Genomic DNA, 26,593 nt, shown 5'->3' with positions numbered 1-26,593 from the left:
ACATCAACCGGATCTTCCACATAAATACAGAAACAATTTCCCTGTAATGAAACTGAACTCGTGAAATGCTAATAAGCAATATATCTTTATATCTGTCCTTGTATCTTATCTCGTTAGTTTTCTGTTACTGGTAATTTAATGTGATCAGTTCTATAAAACCGTAGATGTAAAGAACATATCGAAAAAAGAAAACATACACAAGCTTTTAGTTTGACATTTTATTAATTTGTAACATTAACATGTTCTCAAATATATAAGTGTACTATAAAATGGAACACACAAACATGTCGGCGACCACGCCCAACTTTTTGAGAAACCAATATCAAACCCAAAACATGCACTGAATAATAATAAGCTTAAAGTACTGTCAGTCGGGCCAACTTTGTTGTAAACAGTATGGAAGACAGAAAACAGACAGATGGAGTTTCAGTTTGAATTTTATTAATTTGTTACATTAATATGTTCTCAAACAGTAAGTAAGTGTACAATGAAATGGTACACAAAACGTCGGCGATCTCGCCCAACCTTGCTGATATGGAGTAAACTGAACAAAAGCAATGACAGAAAAAACAAAATCTTGGGAATAAAGAACAGTATCAAACCCAAAACATTAATTAAATATTATTATAATAACCAATTTATTGTAATAAACAGTGACATTTCCGTCTGCTTATATGTATATAGAGTACGGTGATTTCGCCCAGCAGTAGGCCCCTATATGGAATTTACGGCTATCTGATCACCCGGGCGAGATCGACCGGTGGCGAAATCGCCGGACTCCATATCTCGAACCTTGGTGACCAGACGGGGGGGGGGGGGGGGGGGGGCGGTCGAGAGGGGAGGACAGAACCTACACAGAACCTACGGCCAAACCGCCTACGCCCTATTAACCATTAAAAGGGGGTACTGGTCGAACTCATGCCGCCATCTAAACGAACACCCTAGAAACTTTGCTTTTCGCCCTCGATCTCTGTCAGTCCCCAACCCACCAGGGTGCCTGATATAATATTACCTATGAAGTAATAAAGTCATTCTTTCATCTCTACTCCCTAAACTACAGTTCGTGTGGTGCTCCGAAAAAGGTGAGTAATACCAAAGCAACCAAACAACGATGGCTGCCATTGATCCTTTCATCGTGTACCTTGTTGTGGCTGTGGTCATTGCGATAATTCTTCTTGTTGTGTCATTGGTGAACAAGTTCAGTAGCGGTACGCTGGTGCTATTTTTGTTAATGTTGTGTATTTCAATTAGAAGTTTTTCTTTTTGTGTGTCAATAATGTTTTTTGACAATGTAGCTACCCTGTAGGCTGTTAATAACAGGATTCAGGCTTTGACTTCTTTTAATTATTACACCATATGTTTGGTAGCTAGGCAATAAAAACATTTACAAATAAAAATGTCAGTTTAAGGTGTGTGATGTTTCTTTGGGTAAACTTCCGAACATTCCAGCATTCAGTTCATTCATGCTTGGGTTCAGGGTTAAGGTTAGTGATAATATTAGCATGCATGGTCATTGCATGCTGTAACGTTTTCCATTTCTTTGACATGAACATTAAATAAATTGAAAAAGTTACAAAGTTTTGTTTAACGACACCAAAAGGATGTAGTCCGAGTACTCTGCAGCCAGGGATCATTCTATAGCAAAAACGTGGAATCAAGGCTCGAATTTGGCAGGCCGGGGCAATTGCCGCACAAAATGCTTTCCAATAATCCATTTCACTAGCAGCTTTTGCTTTCTATCTTATTACTAAAAATTTGTTTCCAGTGTATCCCAGAATTCTTGATTTGCTTTTGTCCTACGTTTTCTGCATTTTAATTGAAGAACTTAAAATATTACTACATTTGTACCGACATCGTGAATGCAGCCATTTTACATTGGTGTGCACACCAATAATGGAAGAATTATCTACCAAAAACATTCTCGAAACTCATTTGGATCACATCAGGCGATTACAGTTTTTCAAATCAGAGTTCAGTGACAGCCAGTGATGCAAACGCCGTGTACTATTTAGACTAGTTCTCGGAATGGTCATTAGGTTTAACATCTAGCGTAAAAATTAGGCTGGCGAACGTTAACAAAAAACTACTGGCTGAACTTATGCTTATTTATCAATGGAATCAGCCGAGATCTTTCCAAGTGTAAAATGATAGCAATACCTGTGCTCTACAACTGCTTCTCAAGTTCAAACATTTCCCTCCCAATTAAAATTTGAGAAGCAAAGATTGCTTTCCAATCAACAAAATGAATTTCGAACCTTGTGGAATGGTTGACTACCACATGGTAGACAACGATTCCCACTCTAATACAACACAAATTTTAAGTTTGATACTAAATACTTTTACATGGATCATTTTCGAGTTCGCCGATAACAAATATTTTACATAATAACCACTAATACACACACTACAGGATGAAACCCGTCAGCACCTACGTATTTAACAGGAACATTATTGAAAGGGGGTGCTGTCAGGTTTCTTCCTGTAGTGTGTGTTTTTGTGATGAATAAGCAAAATATTTGTTGTCGGCGAACTCAGAATTTATCAATATGAAGGTAGATTTAGCATTCAAACTTAGAATTGTTGTTGTATTGAGCGGAAATCTTTGTCTACTGTGTGGTAGTTGGCCATTCCGCGGTTTTGCTATAGAGTGATCTCTGAAGGCAGAGAGCGATCATACCGTCCAAATGTCTGTCTAGCTCTCTAACAGCAGAGTATTCGGGCTACATCATAAGAATGATGCATGATATAAAAGATCCAGATGATTAATAAATCTATGTGATCTAGTGGAGTTATTAAACAAAACAAACATTAACGACACCACAAGAGCACATTGATGATTGATTTATTAATCCTTGAATTATGGATGTGAAACATTCAATAATTTTGACATAATATATAGTCTTATAGAGGAAACCCAGTGCTACATTTTTTCATTTAATAGTATACAGGTACCCTGTTGAGTTGTGGTCTCCATTATTAGCAAGATGTAGCCCAGTGGTACAGCACTCGCTTGATACATGGTCTGTTTGGGATCGATCCCTGTCAGTGGGCCCATTGGGCTATTTCTTGCTTCAGTCAGTGCACCACGACTGGTACATCAAAGGCCATGGTATGTGCTACCCTGTCTATGGGATAGTGCATGTAAAAGATGTAGCCCATGAAGTAGCGACAGCGGGTTTCCTTCCTCAATATCTGTGTGGTCCTTAACCATATGTCCAACACCATATAGCCTTAAATAAATGTGTTGAGTGTGTTGTTCAATAAAACATTTCTTTCTTTCACCCAGAGCTAACCCTGGACCGTTTTGGAGTGTTTTTATTATGCTTTCTTTTTTCTTGACCCAGGCCTAGATATTTAAATGCAAATCTATCTTATTATTTGTCAGCAAATACCGGGTAAACAATATATCTATATCCAGGGCTAGATCTGGCAAATTTTATTTTAATTTGGCGAAAAAGTTCATGTAATAATTAATATTTTATTACAAAATAACTGGGTACTGCTATTTTTGAAGTTTAATAGATAATTTGGTGACATTTTCTGCTGACCCAGAGTTAGCCCTAATATCTATCTAGTAGCCAATGATTAATCCATGTAATAATTGATATTCTGCTGACCTAGAGTTAGCCCTAATATCTATCCCTTAGCCAATGATTAATCCATGTAATAATTGATATTCTGCTGACCCAGAGTTAGCCCTAATATCTGTCTAGTAGCCAATTATTAATCCATGTAATAATTGATATTCTGCTGACCCAGAGTTAGCCCTAATATCTACCCAGTAGCCAATTATTAATCCATGTAATAATTGATATTCTGCTGACCCAGAGATAGCCCTAATATCTATCCAGTAGCCAATTATTAATCCATGTAATAATTGATATTCTGCTGACCCAGAGTTAGCCCTAATATCTATCCGGTAGCCAATGATATAATCCATGTATCCATAATGATGATATTGATATTCTGCTGACCCAGAGTTAGCCCTAATATCTGTCTAGTAGCCAATGATTAATCCATGTAATAATTGATATTCTGCTGACCTAGAGTTACCCCTAATATCTATCCAGTAGCCAATGATTAATCCATGTAATAATTGATATTCTGCTGACCCAGAGTTACCCCTATAAACTATCCAGTAGCCAATGATTAATCCATGTAATAATTGATATTCTGCTGACCCAGAGTTAGCCCTAATATCTATCCAGTAGCCAATGATTAATCCATGTAATAATTGATATTCTGCTGACCCAGAGTTAGCCCTAATATCTATCCGGTAGCCAATGATTAATCCATGTAATAATTGATATTCTGCTGACCCAGAGTTAGCCCTAATCTAGTAGCCAATGATTAATCCATATTAATGATATTCTGCTGACCTAGAGTTAGCCCTAATATCTATCCAGTAGCCAATGATTAATCCATGTAATAATTGATATTCTGCTGACCTAGAGTTACCCCTATTATCTATCCAGTAGCCAATGATTAATCCATGTAATAATTGATATTCTGCTGACCCAGAGTTACCCCTATAATCTATCCAGTAGCCAATGATTAATCCATGTAATAATTGATATTCTGCTGACCCAGAGTTAGCCCTAATATCTATCCAGTAGCCAATGATTAATCCATGTAATAATTGATATTCTGCTGACCCAGAGTTAGCCCTAATATCTATCTAGTAGCCAATGATTAATCCATCAGTATGCTCTAATGGTTTGTTAAACAACAGTTTTCCTCCTCTTTTTACAGGAACTGCTAAAGTGAACAATGCTGCCAGAGCTGCCCCGCGACCTCTACCTGCTGAAGGGCCCCCTGGTGTCAGACGGCGAGTTCGCAGACGGATGAGAGTGGATCGAGATGACTCGGGTATATTTTTAACATACGTGTCAGGCCAGTGCAATTACATGTACAAAGGGCCAGTAATAGTATAATATGAAAATTCACCAGCCTGGAGATATTGTTACTAGTTTAAAAAAAAAAAGTTCTCCTATTTATTTTCATTTTATGCTCTCTGTCCAAACAAAGTTAGAATTATTATGACACACAGAACAGGCTATTGTGGGTTTTGTCTTGATTAACGTGGCAACATTTTTTGTTCTTTCGGGCGAGTAGGTGAGCAAATAGGCTTCCATTTTTGTGGGTTTTGGGGTGGGGGTAGACTGGCTTTTGTCAGAATTAAACAAAAATGCTAGAATTTGGATAATAGCATTTATTCATATTAGAATTACATGTACTACCAAACAGCTATATAGGGTGACAAACAAATAACTATCCATTTTTGCATGGATTGTAACTAATTTTGAGGGTAGAATGATGGAAATACATTGTAGAAAGGTCTCAGGTTAGCACTTATCGCCCCGTCTCATATGCAACCCAGCATGTCTCTCCAGATACCGACTCCAAACCCTGAGTGAGTGCTCCGCAAGGCTCAGTGGGTAGGTGTAAACCACTTGCACCGACCAGTGATCCATAACTGGTTCAACAAAGGCCATGGTTTGTGCTATCCTGCCTGTGGGAAGCGCAAATAAAAGATCCCTTGCTGCTAATCGGAAAGAGTAGCCCATGTAGTGGCGACAGCGGGTTTCCTCTTAAAATCTGTGTGGTACTTAACCATATATCTGACGCCATATAACCGTAAATAAAATGTGTTGCGTGTGTCGTTAAATAAAACATTTCTTTCTTTCTTTCCCAGCATGTCTTGGCTATTTGCCTAATGTGAAGTCAATGAGCATTAAATATTATCCAGACACATATCTGATCATGTGCATTAACAGCCACTATATGTTGACTGCATACTCGTATGTATTTGTAGCCAACATTGACTGGCAACAGTTTGACCTATATCCCCCTAACAATATATACTGAAGGCCAAAAGAAACTTTACCATAGTTTTAAATCACTCTGGTGTAAAAACAACAAAAGATAGTCGCATGAGGTAAAATATATTGACTAGATCAATATGTGAACATTAACATAACTAAAAATGAGTGTCATTCAGCATCTGATAATGACATCACATTTTCCCAAAGCGAGGTGGTGTACACAAATCGAGCTTTCAACTTCATGGACGACATGCAAAGCATACAGACAATCACTCAAGTCCAATAACAAGTCACATCAATAGCGTGTGTGACCACCCCTTGCCCCAATACAAGCAATAATTCTCCGACGCATAGAAACAATCAGTCGTCTGATGAGGTCACGTGGGACGCGTTGCCATTCTTCTTGAAGGGCCTGGATCAGTTCCTGTTGGTTGGCTGGAGGGTGTTCTCGTTGTCGAACACGGCGATCTAAAACATCCCAGAGGTGTTCTATGGGGGACATGTCTGGGGAGCGTGCAGGCCACGGCAGTACGTTTACGTTGTTGGCTCTAAGGAAGTTCTGTACGATTCTGGCTGTATGAGGTCTGGCGTTGTCTTGCTGAAAAATGACACCACGTGGCTGCCGTTGGAGAAATGGTATTGCAGTTGGACGAAGAATGTCATCCCTGTAACGTTGAGCTGTCAAGTTTCCGTGAACGATGACCAATGGTGTCCTTTCCTGTGCACTGATACCTCCCCACACCATGACACTCCCTCCACCATATGGCATGACCTCCTGAAAGCAAGAAGCCGCCACTCGTTCTCCCCTACAGCGGTACACACGCTGTCTTCTATCAACTCTGAACAAACAGAACCGGCTTTCATCAGTGAAAAGAACCCACAGCCAATCACGTCGCTGCCAACATCGTACAGTCCTAGCCCATCTCAATCTCAAACGACGATGTTGTGGTGTCAGTAAGTGTCCTCTATATGGTCTGTAAGCCCTTATTCCATGAGTCCTGAGTCGTCTGGCCACTGTCTGTCTACTAACCCTTTGACCTACAGCATTCATTGCTGATGACGTCACTGTCAGGAAGCGATTTCGTAGACGCAAGGTACATAAGTACCGGTCATCACGGGGCGAAGTCACCCTGGGTCTGATGTCTGCCCTGTTTGCCTGTAGCGTTGCATCAAGTTTGTAACAGTAACACGGGAACAACCGAAGGTTCTGGCGATGTGGGCATGAGTGGCTCCCATCTGTATCATACCCAGGGCTCTCTTGCGTTGTTCTGGTGTCAGTCGTGGCATTCCTATGGTGGTTTTTATCTGTGTGGATGTTTGACATGCCGTCAAAACCGTTTTTATACCCTTATTGCACGTGCAATTGCTGCTGTTCATAGTGCACGAGTTTTTCACTTTTCTGTGTGTTCCACCCAAAACGTGCAGTGGGCGGGTATAATTTTCTGCATACATTATTGTTGTGTTTGGGCTATGTGTTTTGGATTGAGTTACTTTTTAAAAACAATTAATTTTTTCTTAAATTCCAAATTGAAAATGGTAAAGTTTCTTTTGGCCTTCAGTATATGTACCGGTACTTTTTAATCCCTCTGTCTAGAGCCAGATCTCTTTCAATAGTGATCATCTTTGTGACAAAAATGTATTTTATTTTAAATTATAATCTAATCCCTGAAATACATACACATACCAAGCACATTTTCGTTTAACAACAGAATTCATTCAAAAATGTGAGAAACATCCAGTTTTGATGAAATTCTATTTTGCGAGGTTTCACTGTGTATTTGTGTTGCAGATGAAGATGAATTTGACCCAGACAATATTGTGACGTTTCAATGTGTATTTGTGTTGCAGATGAAGATGGATTTGACCCAGACAATATTGTGACGTTTGAATGTGTATTTGTGTTGCAGATGAAGATGGATTTGACCCAGACAATATTGTGATGTTTCAATGTGTATTTGTGTTGCAGATGAAGATGGATTTGACCCTGACAATATTGATGAGGAGGAAGACATGTTTGATGTTGTTGCTCAACCAGAAGGCAAAGTCGGTGCTAAAAAGATGAAGAAGCTGCAAGAGAAAGCAGAAAGAAAAGCAATGAGAGAGGTTGTTTAATACATACATGTATTAGGGTTGTAAGAAAAGCAATGAGAAAGGTTGTTTAATACATACATGTATTAGGGTTGTAAGAAAAGCAACCAGAAAGGTTGTTAAATACATACATGTATTAGGGTTGTAAGAAAAGAAATGAGAGAGGTTGTTTTAATATATACATGTATTAGGGTTGTAAGAAAAGCAATGAGAGTTGTTGTTAAATACATATGTGTATTAAGGTTGTAAGAAAAGCAATGAGAGGTTGTTAAATGCATATGTGTATTATGGTTGTAAGAAAAGCAGTGAGAGAGGTTGTTAAATACACACATGTATTAGGGTTGTAAGAAAACAGAGTTCAACAAATCCGCTAGCCCGACGCCCATGGCTAATGGTTTTTAAGTTCGGGCTAGTGAGAAACGCAAAACCGTTTCCACCCCCCTCCTTATTGCTCGATCGTGGGTGTTTTTTCTTTTTTTTTCTTTTTCTCTCGGCTGAAATTTCGTTTAGTAAATTTTATTGTGACGTTTGTCATCGAATAATATCAACAATGCAATCAGTATATAATAATAATCCACTTGAACTAGGTCTGCAAACTGCAGTAACATGCTATCTCTACATCGCCAGTTACAGCATGCATTGTTTACTTTTCCCTTTCAAGTTTCTGGCACAGGAACAGTGTTCGAGATTAAACATTTCGGGCAGTATCCCAATTAGATACTAACATTTCAAAATCTGGTATCCCACCTGAGAATTTAGTATCCCACTTAAATGAAATTTATAAATAACATCGTAACAAACTTGGACGACACTGTTCTCGTTCCCAGTCTATTGCTACGCCGCAAACGAGATCGCGGAATTCGTGAAATTCGCAATCAAACTGAATCGGCAAAAGATTTGCTGCATCTATTTTTGAGTAATATTGACATAAATTAATATTTAGCAGTAATCTATAAGTGTTTCTGACATTACTGATAATAAACCTACCTGTATTAATTTTCTGCAGATGTGGAATCAATATCTCAAATAAAATTTGGAGGAAACATTCAACAAAAACAATAGCGACTTAGCGGTTCCCAGTCTATCGCTACGCCGCTATTGGTCCAGTGTAGCATTAGACTGGGTACGAGTTGGGGGAGATGTTGTTACGGCATAGCATTAGACTGGGTACGACCTCGAAAATACTGTTACTTCACCAGTAAATGACGACTTTCATTGTTTCAGCGAAAAATAAAAAAAATAAAAACGCAGGATTAAAAAAACCAACAACATTGTTACATTATATGGTATCCCGGTGGGATACTGGGTTATTGGAGTCTGGTATCCAAAATTAAATTCTGGTATCCCCGGGATATCGGGATACCGTTAATCTCGAACACTGAGGAAATAAGTCTAATGACATGCATGTTTTGATTGGTTGGACATGTCACGTGGTAGTTAATCTCATTCATATGTTTTAGGCTAAGAACTTGGAAATCACCAATCGCGACGACAGGTTAATCTCAATCAAGTAAACCCCAGTCATGCTTTGAATTTCAGTTTTTGTTTTATTTACCTATTGTTTTCTAATTTAACACTTCGCTGACAACAATTTACTTTAATGGTAACCGCACATGCAATGACTCTGCTTGGACTATTAACGTGTAGCAGTCTGTATAATGCGTCACGGCTGCCGATACAAGATGATACCTTTTTTGTTCATCAATTAACAATGGATTAGATGTAACCGTTATATTCTTTTGATATTGGTCTGACATGGGATAATGCCCTGTATTTGAGCAATTGACATCACCGTTCCTGGCGACATAAATAGTAGGGCCCTACCGAAAATACTGAACCATCTATTACCGTGTGTCACACTGTCGTACCCTCATTTAAATTTAATTATTTTGATAGTGGTTTTAGATAGCAACCATGAGTTTGCTCAATTATTTTGTCCCCGGGGGAGAGCAAAAGCGAAAACGGAACAATGACGATGGATCACACTTGACAAAAAACCAAACGTACAACACGACAAAAAACTGAAAGTTACAACATGATTTAAGTGTTTGTTTTATTTTACTGTTATACTCGTAACTGTGTAATGTTACACAAATTATATAAAAATCCAGTTATAATTGATCAGGAATTTGGGCTAGTGTTTTATCTTGGTGGGCTAGTGGTTTTCATAAACCCACTAGCCCTGTGGCTAGTGACTTTTAAAAACATTTGTCATACTCTGAAGAAAAGCAATGAGATGTTGTTAAATGCCTACATGTATTAGGGTTGTAACTTATGTAAGAAAAGCAATGAGAGAGGTTGTTAAATACACACATGTATTAGGGTTGTAAGAAAAGGAATGAGAGAGGTTGTTAAATACACACATGTATTAGGGTTGTAAGAAAAGCAATGAGAGAGGTTGTTAAGTACACACGTGTATTAGGGTTGTAAGAAAAGCAATGAGATGTTGTTAAATACATACATGTATTAGGGTTGTAAGAAAAGCAATGAGAGAGGTTGTTAAATACACACATGTATTAGGGTTGTAAGAAAAGCATTGAGATGTTGTTAAATACGTACATGTATTAGGGTTGTAAGAAAAGCAATGAGAGAGGTTGTTAAATACACACATGTATTAGGGTTGTAAGAAAAGCAATGAGAGAGGTTGTTAAGTACACACATGTATTAGGGTTGTAAGAAAAGCAATGAGAGAGGTTGTTAAGTACACACATGTATTAGGGTTGTAAGAAAAGCAATGAGAGAGGTTGTTAAATACACACATGTATTAGGGTTGTAAGAAAAGCAATGAGATGTTGTTAAATATGTACATGTATTAGGGTTGTAAGAAAAGCAATGAGAGGTTGTTAAATACGTACATGTATTAGGGTTGTAAGAAAAGCAATGAGAGAGGTTGTTAAATACACACATGTATTAGGGTTGTAAGAAAAGCAATGAGATGTTGTTAAATACATACATGTATTAGGGTTGTAAGGAAAGCAATGAGAGAGGTTGTTAAATACACACATGTATTAGGGTTGTAAGAAAAGCAATGAGATGTTGTTAAATACGTACATGTATTAGGGTTGTAAGAAAAGCAATGAGAGAGGTTGTTAAATACGTACATGTATTAGGGTTGTAAGAAAAGCAATGAGAGAGGTTGTTAAATATGCACATGTATTAGGGTTGTAAGAAAAGCAATGAGATGTTGTTAAATACGTACATGTATTAGGGTTGTAAGAAAAGCAATGAGAGAGGTTGTTAAATACGTACATGTATTAGGGTTGTAAGAAAAGCAGTGAGAGAGGTTGTTAAATACGTACATGTATTAGGGTTGTAAGAAAAGCAGTGGAAAGGTTGTTAAATACGTACATATATTAGGGTTGTAAGAAAAGCAGTGAGAGAGGTTGTTAAATACACACATGTATTAGGGTTATTGAATATTAGGGTTTTAAGGAAAAAATTTAATATAAAGAAGGCAGGGGAAAGAGCAATGTTAAATATTAGGGTTGTAAAAAGTGACAAATAAACCAGCCCAAAACAAATATTACATTTCTTATTAGAAAAAATATAATATAGCACCATGAGTGAGGTTGTTAAATATTAGGGTTGTAAAAAGGGCTCTGAAAAGGTATGCAGAGAAGAGCAGTAAAAGAGATTGTTTAAATGTGAGGGTTGTTCCACCCATAATAAGTAACCAGAGGTTCATTTTACCGGCCTCGACATAAGGCTGGTAGGTACAGGGTTCGCAGCCTGGTACCGGCTCCCACCCAGAGCGAGTTTTAATGCCTCAATGGGTAGGTGTAAGACCACTACACCGACTTCTCTCTCACTGACCACTAACAACTAACCTACTGTCCTGAGGTGTGTGCTCAGGACAGCATGCTTGAACCTTAATTGGATATAAGCACGAAAATATTTGAAATGAAATGAAATGGTTCATTTTAAATATTTGAAGCGTTTACTTTCAGCTAAAAGTACACTTCAATAAAGTAACAATTTTTATTAATCCGCTTGAGAAAGTGCAGATATATATGGAAAAGCACATTTCCGTTATCATGCACACATAATAGCAAAAATGGAAAGTGGGCCTAAGTATGGTTAATCTACAAGCAAGTCTGTGATGCTGAAACGGGGAAATATATTTTAAAATAGACTAAAGCTCATCTCTATAACTGGTACCTCTCAGAGGTATGCACACTTTTTTAAACTATGAAAAATTCATTTCGTGGTATTAGAAACACCAGGATGACCAGAAACACTTCAGATGTATGGAAATCATGGGTATTTTAACTAAAGAGTAACATCTGACGCCATATAACCATAAATAAAATGTGTTGAGTGTGTCGTTAAATAAAACATATCCTTTCCTAAACAATAACATCTAAGTAAGGTATGATTTCAATGATCAAAAATGGCTCTAATACTGAAACATGCACTGTGGTGCTTAGAAACTATGGTTTGTCGCTTTATTATGTACATGTATGTGCACCAAGTGTTGGACAGGGATGTGATTTTGTTGCTTTTTGTCTAATTTGGTCTTTTTTGTATCAACATATTTTTAAATAAATATACTCTTCAAAAAAAGAAACGCAAAAGGGTACAAATGGGTTATAACTCCGATTTTATGTTTCCTACTGGTTCATGCTTTGTGAATATAAGGTCATTGCATGTCCCAAACACATTCCCACGGTTACATTCGATAAAATGCAGCTACTGTACAATAAAGTTCCAAAATGTGAATATTTGCAAAAACGCAGCCACGTGCAAACCATGTCACCACTGCACGTGCGTTGTCTGCACGTGCAACATGAACACCGACAGTATAAAAGTGCAGGGTGTTCGCTTGCCTGGCCTCTGTATCTGGCCGACAGTTGACAATCCAGGACATGCCACGTCTCAGTGAACCGCAGAGAAACAATGCCATCGGCCGACTAGACGCAGGCGAATCCAGAACGGCCGTTGCCAGGGCATTCCATGTGTCCCCAAGCACCATCTCCAGACTGTGGGACCGTTACCAACAACATGGATCAACACGTGACCTCCCTAGATCCGGTCGACCACGGGTCACTACCCCTGGGCAGGACCGCTACATCCGGGTACGCCACCTTCGGGAACGATTGACTAGTGCCACCTCCACAGCCGCAGCAATACCAGGTTTGCGCAGGATATCCGACCAGACCGTACGGAACCGCCTACGTGAGGTAGGAATTCGTGCCAGACGTCCAGTTCGAGGTGTCATCTTAACACCACAACACCGTCGACTCCGACTGCAGTGGTGCCAGATTCATCGACAATGGCCTCAACTGCGATGGAGACAGGTGTGGTTCAGTGACGAGTCCCGATTTCTGCTCCGACGTCATGATGGAAGATGTCGCGTGTATAGGCGTCGTGGTGAACGTTATGCGGCAAACTGCGTGCAGGAAGTGGACAGATTCGGCGGGGGTAGTGTCATGGTGTGGGCAGCCATCTCACACACTGGCAGAACTGACCTGGTCCACGTGCAGGGCAACCTGAATGCACAGGGCTACATTGACCAGATCCTCCGGCCACACATCGTTCCAATTATGGCCAACGCCAACGCAGTGTTCCAACATGACAACGCCAGGCCTCAAACAGCACGTCTCACAACGGCTTTCCTACAGAACAACAACATTAATGTCCTTCCTTGGCCATCGATATCACCGGATTTGAACCCAATTGAGCATCTATGGGACGAGTTGGACCGACGCCTCCGACAGCGACAATCACAGCCCCAGACCCTGCCCGAGCTGGCAGCAGCCTTGCAGGCCGAGTGGGCCACCATCCCCCGGGACGTCATCCGTACTCTGGTTGCTTCAATGGGCAGGCGGTGCCAGGCAGTTGTCAACACACGCGGAGGCCACACCCGGTATTGACTCCAGATGACCTTGACCTTGGTGGTGTGTCCTATCACTTACTCACAATGGACTAGAGTGAATTGTGAACAATCCTGCAACATTTGGTAATTATCGGACTCACCATTCAATAATTAATTCAATTCTCCAAATGTTACGACAATGTGGTTTTGCGGTTCTTCTTTTGAAGAGTATAGATTGATTTTGATAAAATTCATAAAAATCGCTGGAAAATTATGTATGGTGTTAAGTTTCTAGCCTTTTGTAGATTGTTTAAGCTTTTTATTATTAAATGTGTATCATATTCATGGTTGGAAAATACCAAAGTTTTAGCAAATATTACTGTGACACTGGTTGGAGGATTTCTTATAGCCTCTTAAAAATAATTAAGCTTCTTCGCTTTTATTTTTCTCACTATTCAGATGTATTAAGGTTATTGTAAATTAAGTTTTTAAATCTTCATATATAGAGGTTACTACCAGAGTGTTTATGGTATCGTCAGTATCATATATTGGGAATAAAATTCTATCGGTGTACCATAATTTTATGCACGAAAGGTTACCAAACTATAGCAGGATAGTCGCCTGTGCAAAATTTATGCAGGCAGTGGTTTAGATTGTGGGATTGCGAAGTTTATGGGGGTGTATTCTTACATAACCGCACAGCTTGAAACAACCGATATACGGCACTTGCCCTATTTATGAAACCAAAGCCATACACGAAAATTAAAAAAATCACAAATCACAAATCACGACTGGCACAGCCAGAGGGTGAGTTGGTGGGGACCACATCTTTGGCCCTCCAGTTGTATGTATACTATCATATTGGCCCTTCTTCGTTCTGACAATACCTATTAGGGCTGTGTACATTTGGGTGCCCCATCCCCTCTTTATAAAATCAGGCCGTCCAGCACACCCTTATGAAAAAGTTGGACACAATTAGGAATGAAAATATAGAAAATGTAGGACAAAAGTAGCAAAAACGTAGGACAAAAGTCGCGACATTATTCATGGTCATATTGAGAAAACACTTTTTTATGTGGTGCTCAGTTTGTAAATGTATTTTGTATTCTATCAAAAATAAAGTGAATCTTATGTAACGGTCACGTTATACAGTTATTTCAAATTACTGTACACTATATTAATCAATATACATATTTACATGCATAGGAATGATGATGCACAGTAAAACAGAGTTAACATGATTAATTTAAGTTTTCCCATAATGTATTATAGATTCTGAAGTCATACATACACATTGTACATTATAATCATGTTAATATGTTGAGATTATATGCTGCCACAAATTGGTAGATATATCTTGCTGCCAAGAAAAACAAAAACAATTCCCATAACTGTTGACTTTTATAATAACACAAGGAATATGCACACGTAACAGCAATTTGTGGCATTTTCAAACAAAAAAGTAAGAAAAACGAAGTATTTTGAAGAAAAAGTAGAAAAAATAGGACAAAGACCAAAAAGTATGAAAAGGAAGGATCGTTGGACAGCCTGTAAATTATTTGCCAATTAAGCCAGTACAACCCAATCTCTCTCCCCCCCCCCCCCCCCCATTAGTTATCCTATTGTCGGCACAAAATGTACTCACAAAGATTTATCTGTTCTAGAGGCATAGGCAGATAAAACATAATAGTACTACATATTATAAGACAACCCATGCCTACAGAACAATAATTATACAAAATAAAAATTTAATTAAAAAAATGTATGTTGAAAAAAAAGAAAAAAAGGCAAAATTATACATTACACTAGTTTAACATGAAACTAAACCACAGATTGCAGTTTGCACAATTTGTTTAATATTTATTATGAGAATACTTCCAAACATTTTCTTTTTTCTCAAAGAGAGGGTTTTTACATATTAATCGCCATGCAGTCTAGTACTGGTAAATATATTTATTCAAAAATGTATTTTTCTGTGGCATTCATCTCCAAATCCTCGAAACTTGTACAGTCAACTGAGCAATTAAAGATTACCATTTGATGGGTGGTGTCAAATTGAATTACTCCTTAGCAGAAATATGTCAAACACAGAAAACAATGAATATTGTATTAAATGAAATTGTTGAAAGTTTTTTCAGCAGCAATTTCACCCCCTGCCCCAGTTTTTTTTTCACATATCAGTTGAAACTGTTCTATTATTTCTATCATTCTGTTCTCAATATCAAGATGCAATGTAATTTGTTTAATAGTTTGTCTTCGGAATCTCATTTTGGACATCTAATCAATGACTCCACATCCATTGGTTCAGCTAGTTGCTGAAATATATAAAAACTAACATGTTAAGTATTTCACATCCATTTGAAGAAGTATATTAGTCTGTAACTTGATTACATATCGTTGTATACTACTCAAAAGAATTTACGGGTCAGACGATATTTTTGACATTATTTTCTGAATGTCAATTATATTAGCTAGACCATAATGTCACGCATGGTATTGTTCCATTTTGACGAAAGTGGGTCTAAGCAACCCATAAATGAATTAAAATCCACTGTCATTGACACTGTCGACTAGTTCTAATGGCGAAAACATGCTTACATTTGCACGTAAATTAGGGCGAAAGCGAAAGGTCTGCTAAGTGCCCATAACTTGCTTTTTCACAAAGCGCTTCATTTGCACGCTTTGCACGTGTATTCCATGTTCCCAATGCTGAATTTCCGTATAATTGGAGCTTGCGTTCGTGTACGGTGCACACTCCAAATTCGACAATGGTACGACTTCAACTGACTATCGAAGATCGAGGAAGGGCTATTGCTTGGCTTCAGGATGGCAATACGCAAAGAAATGTTGCTCTGAGACTTGGTGTCAGTCATAGTGTCGTTGGCAGACTGTGGCAACAGTACCAAGCAACGAATTCTGTTCGAAATCGTCCACGTTCGGGAAGACCCCGAAGCACTACAAATAGAGAGGACCACTACATCATCAATATGGCTCTACGTCAACGCACAACCACTGCACGCCGATTACGTGACAATCTGCGGACTGCGACTGGAACTCGAGTGTCTGATCAAACCATATGCAATCGTCTGAGAGCCAGTAATCTATGCTGTCGTCGCCAGGCTGTTCGACCACCACTCCTACCACGTCACAGAACGGCCAGACGTGACTGGTGCATGCTTCATCTGCGGTGGCAACGTGTTCAGTGGGGTGGAGTGATGTTCACTGATGAGTCCAGGTTTAGTCTCCAGTTCAACGACGGTCGGGTTCGTGTCTACAGACGTCCTGGGGAGCGCTTCGCTGACGTTAACGTTAGACAACGTCACCGGTTCGGTGGTGGCAGCGTCATGGTGTGGGGTGGCATCTCTATCCACCACAGGACCCCCCTCTATGTGGTGGATGGCAATCTGAATGGAATCCGCTATCTGAATGAGATTATCCGGCCGTTGGTTCTCCCAGGCCTTCAGCTGATTGGCGGCGGGGCAGTTCTGCAGGATGACAATGCCAGACCCCACCGCGCCAGGGTGGTAACGGACTTTCTCAGACAACAAGGTATCGCCAGGATGGATTGGCCAGCATATTTGCCTGACTTGGCCCCAATAGAGCACGCCTGGGACGAATTAGGCAGGAGAGTTCGGGATAACCATGCCCCTCCGGCCAACCTTCATGATCTGGGTCAACTTCTTATGGCAGAGTGGCAGGCCATTCCCCAAGAGTTCTTCAGACGTCTGATCAACAGCATGAGGCAACAATGTGTCGAGTGTATTCACGCCAGGGGTGGATTCACACACTATTAAACGAATGTTCTAATGTGTAAAATCCATGTTTGACAACCTTCAACTTTGACAGCATGTCATCTGACTTTCTTGTATACAGTGACGTTTATTTGTGGGTTTTTTGTAAATATGGAACAATAAATAAAAAAATTGGTGTAGTTTACATCATCAATCTAATACACTCTGAAACTTATTTGGTTATACATTTTTTGACCCTTAAATTCTTTTGAGTAGTATATTAATTTAAAGTTTAATTTAATTTCAAGAAATTTTTTTTTAACAGGAAACAAAAATCAGTGTGACTAAACAAATTATAAAATTAAAAGTATAGCAGTAAATTAAGAAAATTAGTAAACAATGTATTTAACTTTGACGATGCTATTTGATTTTTATTAGAAAGTTGCACAAAGCTACATATAAGATGACATGTGGAAGAAGAAAAATGCCTATGCTTTGCTAAAATTTTGGGTATAAAATAATTATGAAAAACAAAACTACAGTCTCAAAAAAAAAAAAATATGCAGGGTACGTAATAAAAAGAAAACAGACGTAAGTGCCTCATCTAGGTGGTTATGGGTCTGAAATGTTTTGAAATTAGGGTTAGGACATTTCAAGTACATGACCAATTGTAAACAGCAGTTCTTTTACTATCATTCATCTGAACATTTAAAAAATATATCCATCAATTTCCAAGATTTTAGGGTACTTAATTTTACCCTCAGTACCCTTTAGCAGAAACCATTAAGTGGAAAATTTTAAGAATATCAAAGGGCTGGTCAAAGATCGCAAACACTTGAACATAATGCGTTAACAGAGGAGCATAAAACAAGTCTTACCCATGAATGTCCAAATTTACTTTTGTTCTTTTGGTTTGTTGCAAATGTTAACAGAATAAATGTGGGATTCCATTTGGTGACAATACACTGAAACAGAAAAAAACACACACCAATATATGTAGTACCTGTTTAATTACCATAGTAAACACAAATGTCATTAAGGTTAATAGTATACAATAAACAGAAGGTGCATGGGAATATTTTAGAACTTAATAATAACTAATTAGAACTCAAAATAATATCCATTCAGTACAAATACAAACAATAAAGGAATAATAAAATGTGTTACCAGGTTAGTGATAGTACATGTATTAGCATACATGCTGGAACATTCGAAAGTTTTTACCTTTTATTCGACTTGTTTGGGTTTCTTCATCGTTCACGTGTGTGAATGTACTTTTATTTTGGTCATTCGTCGGACTGTGTGCAGTCTAACGACAGATTGTTAACGACAATATATATCGAGGACTGATTAAATGAATCAGTAAATTTCATTATATTGGAGGGAAAGTGATCTTTAAACTCTTACCTTCATAGAATTTATATCAGTTGAATATTGATGGATTTCGGCAAAACTTCACTTTCAATACCATGTGACGTGTTTCGCAGGAAAACACTGATTTTACGTCAGTCATAGGCTCCGCATAGCTGTCATTGCTGTTAACACGTCAGCAGAAGTATATGTTTACTATGATTATGATTCAGTTGAAGGAGACAATTATTTAAGCTAATTTTAATGCTAACTAAAACTGTTACGCATCGAAAAAATTATGTTGTCTAACCTAATGGCGTCCAAGCAAAGTTCGGCCCGTAGTCTTTGAACCGCGAAATATGATAGGTCCAGTGTGGTTGTTAATCACGCCGTACGGAGGGGTCATTTCCAGTCAGTCATTACCTGATATTCAAATGGTGTAAGGATATGTTACGCTGTGTCTTTTTGAATGGAAATGATGTCAAACTCGAATGATGTCATTTTGGATATCCTTACATCAAAATAAACTAGTGTTAAACGTTTTTTTTTTTTCTGAACGCTGGGCAGCTTTCAGTGTAAAGTTGCTATTGAAATGGGTTTTGCTTGACGACTGAATGCATAGGTCAATTATGGAGTGTCACCCTAGTATGTTTGCTTAAAGGTCAATAAACCTAGTGCCGTGATCTCGTATTACTTTACATCTAATTTGCAAAGTTATCAAATTCTTCAAGTGTGTGATCTGAAAAATATCACCTACTTTAATTGTACTGAAAATGTAAGATATATGATATATATATGTATATATTTTAGCAAATGGAACAAGAACGGGAAGACAGAAAGAAGCGAGAAGCTGAGATAGAAAGGATGAGAAAAAAACAAGCGGAGAAAGACAAAGCAGAAGCCATCATCAAGGTACGTATAGCATTGGCTGCCATGGTTAGTTTGTTGGTTGATTTAATAAACATCGACTATTGGATGTCAAACATGGCCATATTTACAGTCATAGAGAGGGAACCTGCTACATTTTCCCGATAGTAGCAAGGGATCTTTTATAATATGCATCATCCCACAGACAGGATATCACATACAATGTACCACAGCCTTTGATATACCAGTCGTGCACTGGGTGCAACAAGAAATAACCCAATGGGCCAACCGATGGGGATTGATCCCATACCGACTGCACATCAGGTGTGCACTTTACCACTAGGCTACGATCCGCCCCCTGCCATGGTTAGTCAGAAATTCATATACTTTTTGTGTAACTATCTATTAAGACTAGAAAACACCAGACACAATGAACCTCTTAACTGGTAACAAGACAAAAGATGTTTTGTCACAGTTGTGATGTTATTCTCTAACCAATTTACAACCAGATGTCTATTTTAGATTCATGTATGTCTTAAGTGTCTCAATTTATTGTGAATTATTAATTTAAATACACACGGCTATCCTGATCGTGTCATTTGATCTGGGGATAATAAATCATCTGTTTACAAATTAAAGTAATGACTGTTGATGACATTAACTAGAAATAATTATTACCTATGTACAGTAAGTCAAATATTCACTTGGGTAGCATTTGTGATCTTTCTTAAACATTGAAACCCCTGAGTGAAGCTTACCACAATTTATTTCTTAATGAAGGAAATCATTCATGTTCTGTCAGTTTTAATGCAAAATTGATGTTTCAGAAAAATAAGGTCATGTTTATTTGTTATATTGTGCCTGAATACCTGTAAATGTGTGTTATTAGTAATCTACCAGTCCAACCTGGGGGGGGGGGGGGGGGGGGGGGGGGGGGGGGGGAGCTGTAGGTTTTGTCTCTGTCTGTCCCACATAAAGTTTTCCAGGGGTTTTTTCCACAATGCCTCAAGATATTCAGCTGAAATGTTGTACATATACATGATGTACCTTTGTCTTGTATTGTTACAGATTAAGTTTGACTTTTTGGCGATTTACCAATTTGTGGTAGAGTTATAGCCCTTGAACATAAGACATACGAAAATTTGTTGGGCCCAGTAAGGCACATGTATTGCTTTAGCAGTACTCTGAGGATGCTTCTAGTTCTCTACTGGTCTAACCGGTCCCACACATATAGTTTTACAGACTTCTTTTCACAGTGGCTCAAACTATAAATATTAGGAGAAGGATTAGTAAGTTGTAAAACTTGTGCCTAATCCATTTGTTCTTTTAAAAAGCAATACAATATGTTTCAATCACAGTGCACCGAAACAGCTTGATAAGTGAGACATTTAATTCCATACAATTGTTGTTTATTTCTTGTAGGAAGAAGAAGAAAAGCGACTACAGGAGGAGAAGAAGCAGCGAGAGCACGAGGAGTATCTCCTGCTCAAACAGCAGTTCACCGTGGATGAGGAGGGCCAGTGTGACGCCGAAGTTGATCTCAGTGTAAGTCGAAACATTGTGGTGTAAGTTGAAACATCTCAGTGTTAGTTTAAACATCTCAGTGTAAGTCAAAACATCATTGTGTAAGTCAAAACATCTCAATGTAAGTTGAAACATCTCATTGTGTGTCACAACATCTCATTGTAAGTCAAAACATCTCAGTGTAGGTTGAAACATCTTGGTGTAAGTTGAAACATCTCAGTGTAGGTCGAAACATCTTGGTATAAGTCAAAACATCTTGGTGTAGGTCGAAACATCTGTGTAAGTCGAAATATCTCAGTGTAAGTCGAAACATATATCTGTGTAAGTCGTATAAGTCTATACATCTCGGTGTAAGTAATGTAAATCGAAACATCTGAATGTAAGTTAAAACATCTGAATGTAAATCAAAACATCTGAATCTAAGTTAAAACATCTGAATGTAAGTGAAAACATCTCAATGTAAGTGAAAACATCTCAATGTAATCAAAACATCTGTCTTTATTACTCCACTGGTCACACATAACAGGGAAAATATTTTCTCAGTGAAAAATATTCTGCATTGGTGTAACGTACAATACTATTGGATGATTTGATGCTTACAAACCAATGACCTTGTCAGTACTAAATCTGACTTCATCATGATTTGGCAAACTTAAGTTTTTTCATGGCATGGTTTGACACATTAGGAGTCAAATTAATTTCAAATTGATTGATTCAAATTAATGTGAATTGTTTTTATTGTTTTTAAGCTGAAATCTGAAGTGTAGGAATGATATGATTGGTTTACCTATAGATGACTTTCCTAACGTGGACATCAAATTACAAAGGATTTGGGAGCTACATTTTGGGAGATATTGCTACCAAAGTATTTTAGGAAATTATGCTAGACACTACTTCTTTAAATAGTATCACTAAAAACTAGATTTTGTTTTGTGTACCCTAAGTAATATGTTGACAGCTGACGACAGTCACTTGTCGCACCCTTGTTTTGGCTTCGTATATAATAAGTATAGCATATCTCAGCGTAATTTCACTTGAAATCCATATTTCGTAAATGTTAAAATTTTGTAATTACAAAATTTTCTTCAAACATTCAGGAGCATTAGTAATGTTCAAACTAAAAAATATTCAATAAGAATTTTGCATTGGAATTTTTCCAGCATTCTTAAAATGGAAACGTAATGTACCCAATGTATTGTTATTGTAAAGAGATGCAAAGTGATGTCACTGGAACACTCAAAATTAGCTGTATTAGTACAATGCTGTTTCACATTAAAATACAAACTGGTCTACTAACCTTGGCCCCTATAACGAGCAGACAAACACTGTTTACAGGTCGGTATGTTTTTAGATTTCATAATTGTAAACAAAGCGTTACGTTTAAGTTTTAAAAGTAGTATTGCATATGGCACCATGTTTCTCTCATAAAGATGATGATGCAGTTACTTCCCTTTGTCATATGGTCTTTATTTCTGTTTTCCAGTCAGAATCTTTGCTTCAAGAGTTCATACAGTACATTAAGGTTAGTAACTTAAAATAGAGCTAACTTAATTACATGTCCAGCATATTCAGATAGAAAATGGATGTGTGTGTGTGTCTGTCTGTGTATGCGTGTCTGTCTGTGTTTGTGTGTGTCTGTGTGTGTACGTGTTTGTGTGTGTGTGTGTGTGTCTGTCTGTCTGCGTGCTTAAGCACAAGTATTGTAAAATGTTGTTGAACCAGTACTAATTGAAAACATTGTACATCATCTCTGTGCAATCTACCGAGACTGCTGTTATTGTTAACCGTTCACAGAGTTCTGTCCCTTGCATCACTTTAGATTGTTTTTGTTTTTGTGCTTTTCTGTCAGAACTTGGATTGGAGGGGGGGGGGGGGGGGATGATATCCAGGCCAGTTTAGAAATAGCATGATTAGAATTTAATTCACTTTCTTAAACATTTTTATTTATTTCATTTCAATATGTGTTACATGTTTTACATTAGCTAACCTCTTTGTAGGTATTGAAGGTTGAATAGCTTGACAGTGTCACATACATTCAATTTATATTTGCTAACCTCTGCAGAACCACGACAGGAAACTTGTTTTCTTTTTGACAGAAGTGTGCAATAAATGTGTATGACTGCACACTTTTAAAACCTCACCTCTCACTCGGTCAGACTTCACTATAGTGTCATGCAGCATTACTGACGAGTCATATGCATCGTTACGACACACTTTTAAAACCTCACCTCTCACTCGGTCAGACTTCACTATAGTGTCATGCAATGTTACTGACGAGTCGTTACTGACGAGTCGTATGCATCGTTACGACACACTTTTCATGTTTTCATTGTCGGAAGATAAGACTATCGGTAACATTAACTTACTAAACTCTTTGCAGGACATGAAAGTCGTAATGCTTGAAGATCTTGCTGCTCATTTCAAGTTAAAGACACAGGTGAGGTTCCTTTCATAGTTGTGTCTACTTTACATTGCTTCTTTGTTAGCTGTTCTTAAATATGTAGATTTGTTTTTCAAACATTTGGTTTAAGTCTTTGTCAGATGGCATTCCCCCATTCCAAAATTACAGTTGTCCTAAGTAAATATTGTTGGTATCATTACAAATAAAAAAATGTAGCAGGTTTCCTTTCAAAGACTATATGTCAAAATTACAAAATGATTGCCAATGATTATAAATCAGTGTGCTCTAGTGGTGTTAACCCCCCCCCCCCCCCCCCAAAAAAAAAAACCACCAAAAAAAAAACATTATAAATATTTTCACTTGTCTCCCTTGTTGTGCTCGACAACTGGCATATTGAAATCTATAAGATGTGCAGTGCTATCTGTTAGAAAGTGATTATAAACGTTTCAGGGGCTGGATTTAGCCGAGTCAGTAGAGCACTCATGTGGTCATAGGATTGAACCCATGTAATTCTCCCCTCCCCATCCCATCCAGTTCTCCACTACTGGTATATCAAAGGTCTCTCTGTGGAAAAATACATCTAAAAGATCCCTTGTACAAGTTTGCAACATAACCCCAATGCTCATAGGAAGCCTAGCTTTATACATTGTAGACAGATCCCTTGCATAAGTTTGCAATATATCCTCAATGCTCATAGGAAGCCTACCTTTATAGACCGATCCATTGCATAAATTCACAATATAACTTTAATGCTCATAGGAAGCCTAGCTTTATAGACCAATCCCTTGCATAAGTTCGCAGTATAACCTCAGTGCTCATGGAAAGCTTAGCTTTATGGGATGAACCCTTGCATAAGTTTGCAATATAACCTTAATGCTCATAGGAAGCCGAGCTTTATAGACAGATCCCTTGCATAAATTTGCAAAATAATTTCAATGCTTATGGGAAGCCTATCTTTATGGGATGATCCCTTGCATAAGTTCGTAATATAATCTCGATGCTCATAGGAAACTGAGTTTTATGGAGGATGTGTGATTTTATTTCAGGATGTCATTCAGAGAGTACAGGACCTGCAGGCAGAGGGTCAGCTAACTGGCGTTATCGACGACCGCGGAAAGTTCATTTATATAACCATGGACGAGCTGGAACAGGTGGCCAAATACATCCGGCAACACGGCCGCGTGTCCATCACCGAGCTGGCTCAGTCCAGCAACAGACTGATTGACCTAAATCCAGACAACGCACAGACACACCTCGCTCTGCTTTCCACAGTGTCGTCATGATCAACTCACAGAATTTCTCTTGGCTTTTGTAACGATAATGTTGGATGTTTTAAATTAAAGTTGTATTTATTGGGACAGATGTCTAGTTTTTGACTTGAGATGCTAAAAGAGTTATGTGTTGATTCTTTGGTTGGTTTGTTTTAGATACACATACATGTTAGAGTCCTTCTTTGAAAGTGGTATCTTTTTGTTTATTCCAGACACTTTTACAGTTGAATACACAATTAATTAGACATTAATTTTGTCTTAATCTCCCCATTGCCTCTAAAATATTTCCTGGATAATTCCCCCTCTGAACTATTTCCTGGATACATGTGAAACAGATAGAAAAAAATTAATATCCATGGACAGACCACCAAAAAATAAACATATTTTACAAAATAATTAGTCAAATATTGGGATGAAAATTGTGTCAAAAATAATAATTGTTTTAATGTTTTTTACCATTAAATATAAGAACCAAGTTTCCAAATCACTACTGTAAATAAATAATAGATCTTAAAACTGATGTTATGTTGATTTTCGTGATGCATCTGGCCAGGTTTTGACCAAATTTGCAATCCATGTCTGGGTTCCATAATATGTAACCAGTGGTGTTCACTTCAAAATATGTGCAGAACCAGACAATTTTAGCACAAATAAGAAGGAATTTATTTTGCTACATGGTTCAATTCTTTGAAGCACCATGGCATACATATATAATATATGTGTTATTGTCAAAATGCTCATCATAGAAATAGAAATATTTTTAAAATACCTTTAATTAGCTTTATTATGTCTGGATTTTATTTTTAACATCACATGATGAATGTTTATTTTACATCAACCTGAACAGTATGATGTCCAACCTTCTACTAAACATGTGACTGGATGACCTGAATTGTGCTGAATGACGGCCATTGTAGAGTGCTCGGGTCGGGTCGTACCGTAGAATATCATTTTCAAAGAAGGACTCTATTTGTTTTCTATCTATTTTTCCAATCATTCATCAAATCACTATTATACATTTATAGTACATGAATATTGGAAAGGAAAGAATTTAATATCACGTGGACATGTTTAAAATCTGACATCTGTGATAGTGTGTACCGTAAATCCTTGAACAGAGGCCTGCCTCGAATAGAAGTCTGCCTCGATTAGAGACCGGGTCTCAGAGCGTCGCAAAATAGAGGCCTGCCTTGAATACAAGCCTGCTTCAATTATTTCTGCTATTCTAGCTTTATAAGGTTAGTGACCGCGTTATACTCGTCACTTCCATTGCATGACGTCACTTTTTTAACCATATGGCCAGAACAGCAGGACAGGAAAATAATTTCAAAATAAATAAATAGAAGGCTGCCTGAATAGAGGCCGGGTTTTAGAGCATCACGAAACAAACTGCCTAGGCTTCTATTGAAGGATTTACGGTACATGCTTATTTTGTCAGGACCTAACTTTCAACATGTTTGATGTCCAGTTCCACATCAAGGAACAATATTTCAAAATCTTAGGCAACTGGAGGTCTGTTCAAATGATTTTCACCAAAGTTATTAATTGTTCTGTTAAGTGAATTATATTTTCTTAACCTAATTAATTACCTCAAAACTGCATTGAAATTTGTATCTTATAAATTTTACAACTTTTAATTTTAGAATATATAGTGGTTCACCACGAAACTGATTGGCAGTTCACTTATGATTTATATTATCACTTGTGAAAATTACTCATTC

The 26,593-nt window shown here is 37.9% G+C and overlaps 1 protein-coding gene across 1 annotated transcript; it reads left to right on the top strand.

The window, feature by feature from the left end:
* The first annotated feature begins 1,056 nt into the window (after positions 1-1,056).
* On the top strand, positions 1,057-24,959 carry LOC121383192 (DDRGK domain-containing protein 1-like). Its single transcript, XM_041513046.1, has 8 exons — positions 1,057-1,208; positions 4,753-4,869; positions 7,792-7,928; positions 19,620-19,721; positions 21,099-21,221; positions 22,684-22,722; positions 23,581-23,637; positions 24,648-24,959. The coding sequence occupies exons 1-8, from the start codon at positions 1,112-1,114 to the stop codon at positions 24,882-24,884; spliced, it is 909 nt and encodes a 302-aa protein (XP_041368980.1). The 5' UTR covers positions 1,057-1,111; the 3' UTR covers positions 24,885-24,959.
* The last annotated feature ends 1,634 nt before the right edge of the window (positions 24,960-26,593 follow it).

Source organism: Gigantopelta aegis, chromosome 10 (assembly GCF_016097555.1).
Source record: "Gigantopelta aegis isolate Gae_Host chromosome 10, Gae_host_genome, whole genome shotgun sequence".
NCBI lineage: Eukaryota > Metazoa > Mollusca > Gastropoda > Neomphalida > Peltospiridae > Gigantopelta > Gigantopelta aegis.
Note: the sequence above shows the minus strand (reverse complement) of the source record. Positions and strands in the feature narration are given on the sequence as shown.

Excerpts from the sequence above, each read along its gene's own strand:
- LOC121383192 (XM_041513046.1), top strand. The coding sequence starts at position 1,112 with ATGGCTGCCATTGATCCTTTCATCGTGTACCTTGTTGTGGCTGTGGTC. Across the intron at positions 4,870-7,791 it reads AGTGGATCGAGATGACTCGG|ATGAAGATGGATTTGACCCT; the intron begins GTATATTTTTAA and ends TTTGTGTTGCAG. Across the intron at positions 22,723-23,580 it reads AGTTCATACAGTACATTAAG|GACATGAAAGTCGTAATGCT; the intron begins GTTAGTAACTTA and ends AACTCTTTGCAG.